Below are 14,300 nucleotides of genomic sequence, written 5' to 3'. Positions count from 1 at the left end.
ACTTGTTGTTTCAACTAATTTTAAACCTTTAAAGTATGGTCAGATAACTACATGTACTAACAGTAACAGCAGCGTACATGCGAACACTTAGTACTTACACTGAGCTAAGCTAGCTAAGAGTAGGAAGCTGAAATTTCAATGTAGTAGTACAGGCGCTGGATTCGGCTTTGCCCTGCACAGTGCAATGGGTGGGTGAGTGGTACTGGCTTCTTCCTGCACTAGTTGTAGCGCTAGCCTGCCTCTGCGATTCTCTACTCCGTTCGGTGTCTTGTCTTTCTTTACTCTTCATCAAATAAGACTGATCGATGATTGTAAACCAAAATGGTGAACAGTGAAATCTGAAGCCAGCGTCATCAAGAATATGAAACTTCCGCATATAGGCTCCTCTTTATATCAACGAGAATCCCGGGACCCAAATCTGGATCGTGTTGTCATTATCTATTTTGGGAACAATAACAGACAACGTGCAGGTCAACGCCCTATTTTGTTGTTGTGCACTAACTTATTTCCAGACAAATTAATTTTTATTTTTGAAAATGATTCTTACAAAAATGTATAAGATTTCTCTCGCAACTCTAAAGAAACGAAATGATAAAAATTCAACATCTAAGTTTTGATTTTGTTCTTAAGTGGTAAAATATACTTCATAATCTTGTAGATTAGAAATTTGTTCTCTGCGACCTAGACTATGCCACTATTGTGCAACATCCAATCTGCGAAATGATTATTGACAACTCGTCCATTAATATAATCGTCAAGGTAATTGGGGGCCGAATTCGGGAGTGGCTTGATATCAACTCGCTGATATCATATACGCACGTTATACTGTATGGCCAACACGCCCATGCAGTGCATGGTGTATTGCATCAAGGCAGGCGCGGATCCAGGATTTCTTAGGGGAGGGGGCCCAACTTTTTTTTTTTTTTGCTCCCGAAAATTTTAAAATCGCGCCGGCCGAAAAGTCGCTCAGTGGGGGGGGGGGGGGGGGGGGGGGGGGGGGGGGGGTACAGAGCACAATTTTTTTTTTTTTTTTTTTTTTTTTTTTGCTCCCGAAAATTTGAAAAACGCGCCGGCCAAAAATTCGCTCAGTGGGGGGGGGGGGGGGGGGGGGTAGTGAGCACATTTTTTTTTTTTGATCCTCAAAAAAATTTCAATTTGCACCCCCCCCTTGAGCGCCAGGGGGGGGCCCAACCCCCAAAAATCGTAAAAATCACGTGATTTTACATGATTTTTTTCTCAAGGGGGGGGCCCGGGCCCCCCGGCCCCCCCCTGGATCCGCCACTGCATCAAGGGCACAGAGGGCACTTGTAAGCGCCCTTCGAATTGTAAAAAATCAAAAATAGGGGAATCTACAGAAAAGATAAGAAAGAAGTAGAAAGGTCAAGAAACATAAGACTTATTGGACCCCTCCCACACCCTACCGTTGTTCAGAGGCTTGAGAATGAGTGACGTACAGTGCGGCCCCCAAATAAAGTGAAGTGATCGGCCCATCGAAGTCAGTGATTACGGTACGCCACCGTCACAAATCACGCACCTATTTCGGTGGTACGCAGTAGGCCTATAAAGTACCCGAAAACTGCCCCTTTTTACATAGGAAAAGTGCCCCTTTAACTATAAAGAAGTGCCCCTTTTTACATAGGAAAAGAACCCCTTTTAATTTGACAAGTGCCCCTATTAATTTGCAACAGTGCCCCTTCCCTTTTCCACCTTTGATAAGTGCCTCTTATTTTGACACGTGCCCCTTTTATTTTGACACGTGCCCCTTTTCCTTCGACAAATTTCCTTTTTCTTTTATAATATGTGTCCATTTTCCATTCTCATAAGTGCCCCTTTAATCTCTAGTAAGTACCCCTTTTCAAATACGAAAAGAGCGCCCTCCAACTCTGATAATTGCCCTTTTAAGATCTTAGAGGTGCCCCTTTTAATTTGACAAGTGCCCTTTTCCTTTGTAAGAAGTCCCTTCCCCTTTTAATCACTACCCCTTTTTTTAACTCGGACAAGCGCACCTTATATTTTCACTTGTGCACCTGTTCCTTTCTAATAAGTGCCCCTTTTTCTAATGATAAGTGCCCCATACAAAAAAGAGCCCCTTCCCCTTCTCATATATGCCCCTTTTCATGTCTGTTCATTGATCCTTTTCAGGTACGAGAAATTAATCCTTTTTCACTTCAGAAAAGTGCCCCTTCACGTCCAATAAATGCCCCTATCAAAATCTGATCGGTTGCCACTTTTCTTTCAACTAATGCACATTTTCCTTCATCATAACTGTCCCTTTTTCATTCTCATAATTGCCCTTTTCACCTATGATAATTTCCCTTTTAACAATAATACGTGCCCCATTTCCTTTCTAATAAGAGACATATCCCCTTTTCATCTCTTATAAATGCCTTTATCAAAATCTGATGGGTGTCCCTTTTCCATCCCAAATGCCCAATTTTATTCTCATAAGTGCCCCTTTTCATCCCTGGTGAGTGTCTCTTTTGTAGGTGTAAGAAATGTCCCATTTTCACCATAATTGTACTTTGACACATGCTCCTTTTTTTTCTGATAAGTGTCCCCTTCAGTTCCTCTGACCATTAAACGCGCCCCTAATTTTGAGCAACTAAGAGCAATTTCCCCGAGAGCTCGCTCGCTACGCTCGCATTTATAGGTGATTATTATGTTACTTATCATCTTTTCAGTCTTCTGTTATGAGAATATGCTTATAACTCCATCAGGATTGGGTTTTTTCTCTTTAAAAGATGTAATTTTTCGCACTGCGATCTTACAAATCTTAAAAATTGTCCTCGCTTGCTCGATAATGTATTTTAGACCATCAGACCAAACAGCAAAGTATGATGCTGAAGCAATATCTTTGATCATCATGGTGTATAAAGAGAAACAAAATGTTGAAATCATCCCTGATAATGTAATCAAAATGTAGGGGTATATACCAATTTCTACAAAATTGTATATTTTCGCTTTGAGATTTCCCTTTGTAGGGGCCCTATTTCTCCAGATACTTGCTCTTTTTGTTGGTCCCCACCCAACTTTGGAAGTCCCTCAAACACTCCTGTATATTTAATTCTATTTTTATTTACATTTATAGGTTCAGTGAAATCAACATATATGGTCTTGTTCCTTTCTATAAAAAATCAGCTCATCTTTTCTTTCGCTTGGGGAACCCCCCGATGCGCCCGTGGCCTGCGGCCCGGCTCTCTCTCTCTCTCTCTCTCTCTCTCTCTCTCTCTCTCTCTCTCTCTCTCTCTCTCTTTCTCTCGCTCTCCTCTCTCTCTCTCTCTCTCTCTCTCTCTCTCTCTCTCTCTATGCAGGGCCATCTTGTTGTCAAGCAATACATTGCATGTCATGGTAGGCAGGGGCGTCGCTAGACCTTTTTCAGTGGGGGGTGTAGAGGCCAACAATTACCGACAAAACTAGCCATGCAATTACCGACAAAATTAAATGTCCAATATCTACAAATTCAACCCTATAAACCTGGGGCCGAAGGATAAATTGTTTTTTCCTATGGACTATCTATATAGTACTTGCATATGCGCAAAATGGTCATTTTCCTCGACGACATAAATATACGAATTATTTCTTCAATTTAGTCAGCATCATAGCTATATATTTTAATGCAGGCGCGGAGCTATAGGATCTTATTTTAGGGAGGGGGGTAGTGAACAAGAGAATCACTTAAAAGCGCGTTCATTAGTGGGTTGTGGGTGATGGGCCTCCCGCGCAAAGCGCGGAAGCTTAGACGTTTCCTTAAATTATTAGGAAAAGAAGACGATTAATTGTACCGTTTTCGACTGGTAATCCTTGGCTGTATGAAGTCTCCTCCCCCCCCCCCCCTTCCGCGCGAAGCGCGCGAAAGCTTAGACGTTTCATTGAATTATTATAAAACAGAAGACGATTTGCTGTACCGTTCTCGACTGTTTATCCTTTTCTGAATTCAGTTCCCACGCCTCCCGCTCAAAGCGAGGAAGCTTTGACGTTTCGTTTAAATTATTAGAGAAAGAACACGATTCGTTTTACCGTTTTCGACCCTAAATAAGCCCTATTAATTTTGTCTGAATTCAGTTTTCCCCTCTCGCGCGAAGCGCGGAAGCTTTGACGTTTCCTGAAATTATTAGAGAAAGAAGACGATTCGTTGTACCGTTCTCGACTCGTCTAAATGAAGTTTCCCCTTCCGCGCGAAGCCCGGAATTTTGGCGTTTCATCACAATTTAAAGAAAGGAAGACGATTCGTCGTACCGTTGTTGACTCTTAAACCTTGTTTTGAATTTAGTTTCCCGAAAAATTTTAAACCTCTGATTTATTTAGCTGATATTATAGGCAAGTGAAACTTCGAGAAAATACAAGTATTGTAGTTTTAGTCACTCTCGAAGTCGTCACAGCGGATAAGAAGTCATAGTTCGTAGGGGAAAAACATTGTCGGCCGACCGACAATATACATCTCACCGACTTCAAACTTCTGCATTGATATAGTACACGAGGATCGAGCAAGAATACCGACACTTGCAGCTGACCCGACACAGCAACATATTTACCCGTGTCTTTCTTGCTCCCTTGACGAGACGACTCTACCCAACAACCCCCTCTCTCTTTTACTCCCACTCCTCCTCTCTCAGACTCTTACCTCCCCTCTCTCTCCTCTCTTTCACCCCCCCCCGTTTCTTTTGTTTCCCTTTCACTCTTTTTTCCTTTTCTTTCTTTCCTTTCTTTCCTCTCCCCCCCCCCCCCCCCCCCCCCCCCCTCTTTTCTTTTTTCTCTTTCTTTCTTCTCTTTTTCTTCCTTTCTTTTCCTTTCTTTCCTTTTTTTTCCTTTCTTTCTTTTCTTTTCCTTTTCTTGTTTTCTTTTTTTTCCCCTTTCCCTCTTTTTTTCCCTCTCTTTTTTTCCCTCCCCCTTTTCTCTTTTTCCCGACGGCAGCGCAATTTTACCGACAATATCCTGACAGGTGGGGGTGTCGCACCCCCCACCCCCCCCCCCCCCCTTGGCGACGCCCCTGCATGTAGGTCCGTATTCTGAATTCTGGTTTAACTTTAAACCAGACTTCTGAATACGGGCCACTATGTTGGATAACATTATGAAGGGCTATAGCTAGGGCCCTCGCGTGGGCTGGATTTTATACATACCGATCATCAGATCTTTAATGATGTGTCTACTACTATTTTTTAAATGTTCATTGAATTGAATTGAATTTGAATTTATTAACAACATAACACTATGTTACAAATGCATTCAAGTGGGTAACAAAAGAATAACATGAGTTACAAAGAAAAAGAAAATATCCATAGTTGAACCAAACAGTACAAAATTAATCATATATCATGTATATCAAATCTGTGAATTAGCCATAACTTAATAATACGTAGAGATTTGGTTGGATTCCTTAAAGATACATAAAAGTGTGGCTGGAATTGAAATTCACAGAGTTCCAATAGTCAAATAAAGGATATTTTAAACTTAAAAACTTTAAATGATTGTTAAACTAAGGGAGAACAAAAAGTTAGCACGAGTGCTAGTCGGGATCGGTTCTCCGAGTTTCTAGTATAAAGTTATATTATGTATTCACACTCAACAATTAAGCAGGAACATTTATTTTGACTGACTGAATATCATATTATTTGAACCTTATGATTAATCTCTGCTTAAAAGTTTAATTCTGAGATTTTATACGAAATGATGATGTTTTTTCTTTTCTTATATTAATGGGCAAATTATTCCACAGGTTGTAACATGTTTCGATTCTACATTTATGTATTGATTATATTCTAATATTGTGGATTCTATTTCAATAAAATTAATTTGATTCGACTATAAATCTAAGAAAAATGGTTGTCAGTGTCACTTCCTCAACAAATCTACGTTTTGGTCATAGGTACCGAAGACCCTACTTGGTCGACTCTTATGGTGGACGATATTTGGGAGGTTCTTACGTACGTCGATTAGGCTGCTGGCGCATTACATAATAATCTGGTAGTGGTAGCGGTAGGCAGAGAAGTGCCAGTGGTAATTTTAACTAAATCTACACTATATCTCACGAGTGGGAAGACACTGACGCTTACTATCTCTAATATCTCACTATCTGATCCGAAAGAGGTAAATAATTTGCTTATTGTTTTGTGTTTGTGTATGTTAATTAGTCTATGTAGTGTTACTGTTAATGTTAGTGTTGGTGTTACTGATAACTTTAATTTTCTAGAAATCAGGCGAAGCGAAGCTGCCCGTGATGCGCGACAGTGCAGTGCCAGTGCAGCCGCGATGGCGATGCGCTGTGTGTAGCTATAGCCTAGGGCAGAGATAGAGCACTCCAGCAAAGCATAGAGAGTCATAGACCGAAAGCTTCAGTCTCTATAATCGTCGGTTGTTCCACTGAGACTACGTCTGGCTCCACTAGACCTCCGGTTATAGAGACAGAACGACTGCCTATGCCAGCCTGTGTTGAACTTATTCCGCTAGATTTTAGCCGCTAGGCCCCTCCCACAAACTTGCCACGGCCGTATTGTTATGCCCCCAAAATCCCCCAAAATGTCATTTTACCTCGTTCATTTCCAATTTTAAATTAGGCCTAGGCTATAATACATCGGTTCCACTTACTAACTTGATTGATATAATCCGTTTAATGGTCCCTTTTAAGGAAATTATCGGTCAAAATCGACATCCATGTTGAAAATCTTGCAAGCCGTTCGCTGCCGTCAATCTCATCCCTTCTAGTCTACGCCGAAGGCAAAATGATTATGAAGGAAAAACTGTGCGCCATCTACACGTTCGTAATGGCGTTATCACAGTTTTTCCTTCATAATCATTTTGCCTTCGGCGTAGACTAGAAGGGTTTGAGATTGACGGCAGCGAACGGCTTGCAAGATTTTCAACATGGATGTCGATTTTGACCGATAATTTCCTTAAAAGGGACCATTAAACGGATTATATCAATCAAGTTAGTAAGTGGAACCGATGTATATAGCCTAGGCCTAATTTAAAATTGGAAATGAACGAGGTAAAATGACATTTTGGGGGATTTTGGGGGCATAACAATACGGCCGTGGCAAGTTTGTGGGAGGGGCCTAGCGGCTAAAATCTAGCGGAATAAGTTCAAACACAGGCTGGCATAGGCAGTCGTTCAGTCTCCATAACCGGAGGTCTAGTGGAGCCAGACGTAGTCTCAGTGGAACAACCGACAATTATAGAGACTGAAGCTTTCGGTCTAGACAGTGCAGTGCCAGTGCAGCCGCGATGGCGATGCGCTGTGTGTAGCTATAGCCTAGGGCAGAGATAGAGCACTCCAGCAAAGCATAGAGAGTCAATGCTAATGCGTATAGGCCTTATCACAAATAGCCTTTGTCGCTGGGTGGTGCCCTTCGCGCAAAGGCCTCTGGGATAGAAAAGGGAGCAAACACGATCTCCGCTTTCGTGAAGTCATACAACGGTACACGTTTTGTATAGTACTACTCGAAGTCGAAGCTGTTTTTAATCAAATTTACTGCTCTTTCAGCCGCAGTTTCATGAGCTAAAGAACTAATCTTTGTTTTGTGGTAATACACTGCAATTACGGCAGATGGAGCTTGTAGGTTTTTACAGTTTTCAGCCACTGAACTCAAGAAGTTTTTGAGGGATAGGCGCGTACCAGTCAATGGTGAAAAGCACGCTGAACTTGCTGAAAAAGCCTATTGGACAGAAAAGCTTGATTGATGAGAAAGCTGAGCACTGAGGAGATTTTAAAGTGTCAGCAGGAAAAGTTGATACTTGATGATGGAAGATGGGTAGTCCAAGAAATCAACAATATTCATAATTTAAATCTCCATTTCCGAAAATGAATTGGAAGTTTGTTATCTTGTATGAAGCAAATACATGTCCTTAGTTTTTATGATCTGTAAATTTGTTTACATGATACTGATTGCTTTTTATAATGTATACGTATGAGAAATAAAGTAAATGTTCAATATAAGACAACTATCTTTCATGGCCTTGTATCTATTCATTTCTACTGTGTATGGACAGTTTTGTAATTTATGGAAGAGATAAAATGAGAGAAAATATCTTGATTACTCAATTGTACTTTTTTGTAAGGGTTAATAGCGATTCCAACATTTAATAAAGCTATTACAATGCGCGACGATTAAAAAAAATGATTCAGATATACTACTTGTTTAGTAATGAATATAAAGAGGGAAGAGATGTAAGTGTTGAGCTACTATAGAGGAGTGAATTAGAGACGTAATTGGTGAGAAAAAGTGTCGGAAAGAGAGGAGGAAAAGATGTACTTTTTGAGAAAAGTATAGAGGAGTGAAGAGATGTGCATGTTGAGAAGAGTACTGAAGAGATGTACTTGTTGAGAAAAGTATATAAGTGAGGAGGAAGAGATATATTGCCAAGAAAATTTATGGGAATGCCCCAGCCACCCCCCCCCCCCCCCCCCCCCCCCCCCCCCACCTCATCCACTTTGGCTACAACATTGCTAGCTGGGTATTTTAATGATCATCGATTACTCAACTTTTTATCTCTGAATATTTAATCACATTCTCTTTCACATTTTTATCCTCCATCTCATACATATACTGCTTGTAATGTAGCATTTGTTTCTTTTATTCTTTTATATTTTGCCAGCTCTTCTTTCGCATTCTTCAGACTTTCGCCCTTGTGTAAATGACTTATTCTTTTTCCATTTCTGCAAATCTCAAATCTAAATAAAAAGACACACAAAATATTTAGGTGCAATTGCATGTATTTGGATGTCTTCGCTATGATAAAAATATTATAGGATTGAAGAAAAAACACGCCTGGTCCACTGGACGTAGGCCTATAGTTCCGAGGATCTGTGCACTTGTGAAACCTTAGTTGTTAACATGGTTCTTCACAACATATCTGTGGGGAGAAGAAAAAGAAGACACAAATTAGATCAAGAATCATCTGAATCATGTTTACGATTTAAAATTGTCAATTGAACTTATTTTCTCATTTCGTTCAACTAATTTTTGCTGAAAACTTCCCCCATTCCGAATTCTAGACAAAAATTTTGATGATTGATTTAAATGTATTGAAAATCGCAGGGACAATCAAATGAATTAAACCAGGTAGATGAAAAGCATTAAGAAAGGCAAGGTCAGCTTTAGCGCCTGTTGTTGGCAACAACGCCATAGCTGTCCCGACACGATTCCCTTCGCCACTCGCTCGTAACACTGTTTCGATTAGATTTAGAGGCATGCAGTGCCTCCCACTTTGTCATCACAAAACTCGAAAGTAAAACATCAAAATCATTCTTATCTTTCTGGATATCTTCGGTTATTGTTGCATCCATAGACAGCACATCTGTCTGCACCACCCATCATGTAGAATCAATGTAATCAGTGAGTTTGCAAGACAAAATATCACGAGATGTTTGATCGGTATAGGAGCTGAAACTAAGTAGAATAAGCCAACGTTCGATGTACGTAGTATAGTACTTACGTGTGTACTATACACAGGGCGCGTCGGCTGCTAGCGTTTCGCATCGTCACAATCAGACGTTCTTGCTCCCTTTTCAATCCCATTGTCCCTTGCGTGAGGCTATTTGCGATAAGGCCTATTGAGATAGAGAGGAGGCCGGAGGATCAAGGAGTTGATCGTTTTCGCTTGACTTGTATTTAAATTTTAAAATGTTTGAGTTACACAAAAATAAGAATGTTATTGTCTTTTCATGGCATGGGGTAAGTCAAGTTAATCTATTATAAGTAGTCTATTATTAGTAAAGTATTAGCCTGACTGCACTGCTGAGATTGAGAACACAGCATTCTTCCAGAATCTTGGGTAACTTTTGTTTTAGTACTGTATGTAGGTTACGTTTAGTAATGCCTAAATACTAAGTAGTAAAGGTAGATTAGTTTTAGAAGTTGGTGCTTGCTTTGCACTGCAGGTCAGTTTTGTATCTATCTAGTAACAAAGTCGGATTTGGCTAACTCGGACCAGCAGCAATAACAGTCAGTTTTTGCAGGTTTAGGGTTAAAGTTGGGTTAAAATGACAAAAAGGATCTTTTTTGCAGCTGGGTCCGAGTTAACCCGGATCCCCAGAGTCATGTTTGTATGGAGGGGTGACCAAGTTCGCAGAGATTTTGAAAATGTTAGAGAATTTGATCTATGATTTAATACCAAGATGTAATTTGATATATTATATTGTTCCTTCTCATGCTTATTTCCTTTCTAACGCGCATTTCTTTTTCCTTTCTCTTTCCTTATCTTCTTCTCAACCCCACAACCCCACATGCAGCTCATCTTTTAGTATTATTTTCTGTACCCTCGATCTCTCACTTCTTTTTGTCATTGTCTACTCTTTGTATTATGACCGTGTTCTTCTATCTTTGTCGTGTAAAGTATTGTCTTGTCCCTTTCTCGTCTCTGTTGGCATTCCCCTTTTCTTTCCCCTATTTTATAGTTCCTTTTGTAGTTACATATTAGTTAATTTAATTACTCATTATTCCTAAGTTTCATTTGAGGTGTTCACACTTGTACAAGCATTGCTTTTTAGTGGACCCCTCTGTTTCCAACATGTATTTCTTAAATTTGTTTTAAATGCTTATAATTGATTTGTAATGTTTTGTTGGAAACATGAATAAATTTGAATTTGAATTTGAATTTACTACAAATTGGTTCAACTAGAAATTTATCGTCAAAAGGATTCCAGAGATATTGCGATCTAAAAATTTGATGTCAGATCGGCGTGCGCGGCGTGCAACTAAAAAATTGGGTCACGCGAGAAGTATGGTCACACCACCATACATGTATTGTCTTTTAAAAACATGAAAATTATTTTAATATTTGTTTAATGTTGCAGTAAATGGTTTCAGATAGGGAAGATAGTCATGTGACTACCTTATGTACAGAGTAAAGACTATAGTATAGATGTATTTTGTGCACTGTGACTTGAATATTTCTCCTTGTTTTCACCTGTACAAATTTGTTTTGTTTGTTTATGATAGAACATATGGTTTACGTGTGAAGTCAGTATGGCAGTATCGCATGTGTCAGCTGTGAGGACGCTATATAGACAGATTCTCCTGCTGCATCGACGTCTTCCCCTAGAGATGAAGGCTCTGGGAGATGAATATGTGAAAGCAGAATTCAGAAGGCACAAGAATGTTAAATCAGAAGAGGTCCAGAACTTCATGAGCGAATGGCAGGTAAGATATGATCAAAAGAGTTCAACTTAAGTTAATGGAGACAACATCTTTGTTAGAAAATGTGTTTTGATTCGATAGAAAGTACTAAATAATAAGGTTGATTTTTAAAGAACATTCCATTCAATTCAATTCAAAATGGTATTCATGTGAAGAAAAAAAAAAAAACCATCATGCATCACAAAAAAATCTTCAGAAATTACTATAAGGTTATCCTCATGTAAGGCATTTAAAAAAAATACTTTTTAAAGAATATTCAATTCAATACAATTCATATCAAAATGTTTTTAAAAGAAATCATGTGTCACAACATACATTGTACACTGTAATGGTCAGTTGTGCATAATTGACATGAAAATAACAGTATACCATAAGTAGAAACGAAAGAAAAATACATGTATCGGTTCATGTATTCCTACAACTACAAAATGTACAGGCAGAGTGCTTACATTATGATGGGGTAATTATGAAGAACTAAAAGTTGAACACTCTGATATACAGCTTTTGAAGGTATTTGTTTACAAATGTATGACAGAAAAGTATAAGCTGAAGATGAGATGAAGATTAAAGAATAGTAATTTATGGAACTGATGAAATTCAACTTAAAGAGATTATATTTTAAGAAAGCCTGCACTAAGTCTGTCACTTATTTATATGTGGGACTATAGGATACCAGCATGAAGTGCAAAAACATTTAACAATTGGGAGGAAGAGCCCCATTTAAAATGATTGTCATCAGAAACCAAATGTGACATTACTTGGCCTGTCAATAAACAAATCAGTGTAGAAGTATGCTCCAGTTTATTATTCCAGAATAATAACCTACCGGGTAAGTAAAATCTCATTACACATATGCGACCATTGCATTCATACATGTGTGTAGGTTAACCATCGCATGGAACTATAGTGATATCCATGTAAAATCATTTTTTTTTTATTGATCCAATTTCCAGGGGTATGCAGCAATGTTATCGGCTCAAACAGAAGGTGTGAAATCTGAGGGTGAGGTCAAACGGGTTGGTTTGCACCTTGATGGAAACCAATTAGAAGAACTAAACGACATCCAGGTCGGACAGCTCTATGAACTCTATCAAGAAACTAAAAAACCTTCCCAGTTTATGCAGAAAGAAGACTCATGACAGTACAATGATGTTTCTTCCTAGGAACATGAATTTCTGTTTTTTTGCAACTGTCCAGGCGAGACTGTATTGGAATCAGTGGATGATTCTGCATAGAGACTTGAAGATTTTACAGAATGGTATTCTTGCAAATAAAGGAGGGCAATTCCACGGTAACGGAAGGACACTCAGACAAGATTTTTGAACTTCAGGTTCATACTAAAAGAACTGTTTGATTAGTATAAGATGTGAAACATTACAGATATAATACCTATATAAGTGCCTTTAATTCTCCCCCAAAAAATTGTCATTATAGTTAAGTAGTTTAAGAATGTGCATATTAATTATCTCGGTAACGGAAGGACATAAAAATGGACATGGTTTTTCCAGTTAATTAGTGTTTATCCAAACTTTGTGAAGTTGATGAAGCTTTCCACTTGACTGAAACACATTTTGTTCCCCATAGTTTAATACATACTAATAAAACATTTCTTTTAGTATGAACCTGAAGTTCAAAAATCTTGTCTGAGTGTCCTTCCGTTACCGTGGAATTGCCCAGGAGTTTACAAGCAGGAAAGGACATGATTTAATGGATGACTATGCAAAGTGACATGAAGAACTGCATCTTTGAATATATCACATCCAGGTGGACATTCCTCAGGGCATAGGATTCTGATAAAGATTAAGAACATTGTGACTTGTGTACATCGTTTTCACATGCCGTATGTTTGCAGCATTTTGATTGAAATTTTCACACCATTTTGAAGGAAGTTCACTTTTTTTTTTTAATCATTATTGTTTTTACCCAAATTTAACTTATTGTCAGAGTTTGATTGCCCTCTCAAATACAATTCAACTAGATGTACTTTTACTACCAATCTACCATGCCAGTTTGAAATAGGAACTTGTATCGCACTATTATAAGCCACATAATATTCAGCTTGAATTCTCATCTCAAAATGAAAAGATTTAAAGCTGGAAATCTTTTATTTTTTCCAACTAACAACAACTAACAACTAACAATTTCATGCTTCCACCCACTGAAGGTGGTGCCAGAGGCTTAACGTTTTGTGTTTGTCAGCCTGTATGTCTATCCGCTTTCTCATTACCACAATATGTCATAAATCACTCAAGTTATGAACTACAAACTTGATGATAGTATGTATCACCATAGGAAGACGATCTGATTAGACTTTGGAGTTAGTAGGTCAAAGATCATAGAGGTCAATTTCTGAAATTATAGGTTTTAGCCTCAATGCGATTTTTCAAGTACCACTTGAGGTATGAACTTCAAACTTGGGTTGAGTACATGTATGTATCACCATAGGGAGACAGTCCGATCAGATTTTGGGTAAAAGGGTAAAAGATAAAATGTCATAGAGGTCAATTTTTGAAATTACAGGGTGAAATATAATTTATCTTGACTCGTCAAGAACTACTCCAGGTATGAACTTCAACTTGGTGCAAATATGTATCGCCAAATGAAAACAATCTGTTCAGATTTTTGGGAAGATTTAAAAAGATGAAATATCAAAGGTAATAGAGGTGAATTTCAATGAAATCTCAGGGTTTTAGCCCTTTTATTGCAATGTCTCATGAACAATTTGAGCCATGAACTTAGTGTGCATCACCATAGTGAGACAAATATACACTGGATTAGACAGGCCTGATAAATTCCTAATTTGAAAAAAAAAAAAAAAATCCTGATTTTTTTATATATTTTTTAGTGCTCACTAGTCCCCATCACCCCTGATTAGATTTTGAGTTAAAGAAGGTCAAAGGTCAACAAGTCTATAACATAGATTGAATGGTTTTTGACCGTGTTATGGCCAAATCAATTACTATTTTAAGAGTTTTTTTACCCTTGAACTTAGAACTTAGAACTGTAACTAGTATGTGTCACTGTAGGGAGACAAGTCGTCTGTCAAAATTTGTAACATTGTTATATACCAAGAATAATTAAAGTTGTGAAGTAAACTGAGGCAAAGGCATATTGGAGATGCAGTTACATAATGATACTAGTATGTTGTGGTGAAAGATTGTGTAAATT

The 14,300-nt window shown here is 38.5% G+C and overlaps 1 protein-coding gene across 1 annotated transcript; it reads left to right on the top strand.

Annotated features, from left to right (window-relative positions):
• Nucleotides 1–5,934: 5,934 nt before the first annotated feature.
• On the top strand, nt 5,935–12,405 carry LOC115924083 (succinate dehydrogenase assembly factor 3, mitochondrial-like). Its single transcript, XM_030985815.1, has 3 exons — nt 5,935–6,084; nt 10,935–11,135; nt 12,086–12,405. Exons 2-3 carry the CDS (start codon nt 10,962–10,964, stop codon nt 12,269–12,271), a joined length of 360 nt encoding a protein of 119 aa, XP_030841675.1. The 5' UTR covers nt 5,935–6,084; nt 10,935–10,961; the 3' UTR covers nt 12,272–12,405.
• Nucleotides 12,406–14,300: the final 1,895 nt, after the last annotated feature.

Source organism: Strongylocentrotus purpuratus, unplaced genomic scaffold, assembly GCF_000002235.5.
Source record: "Strongylocentrotus purpuratus isolate Spur 01 unplaced genomic scaffold, Spur_5.0 spur5_contig_836, whole genome shotgun sequence".
In the NCBI taxonomy this organism is placed as follows: Eukaryota; Metazoa; Echinodermata; class Echinoidea; order Camarodonta; family Strongylocentrotidae; genus Strongylocentrotus; species Strongylocentrotus purpuratus.
This window is presented reverse-complemented; position numbering and strand designations above follow the sequence as displayed.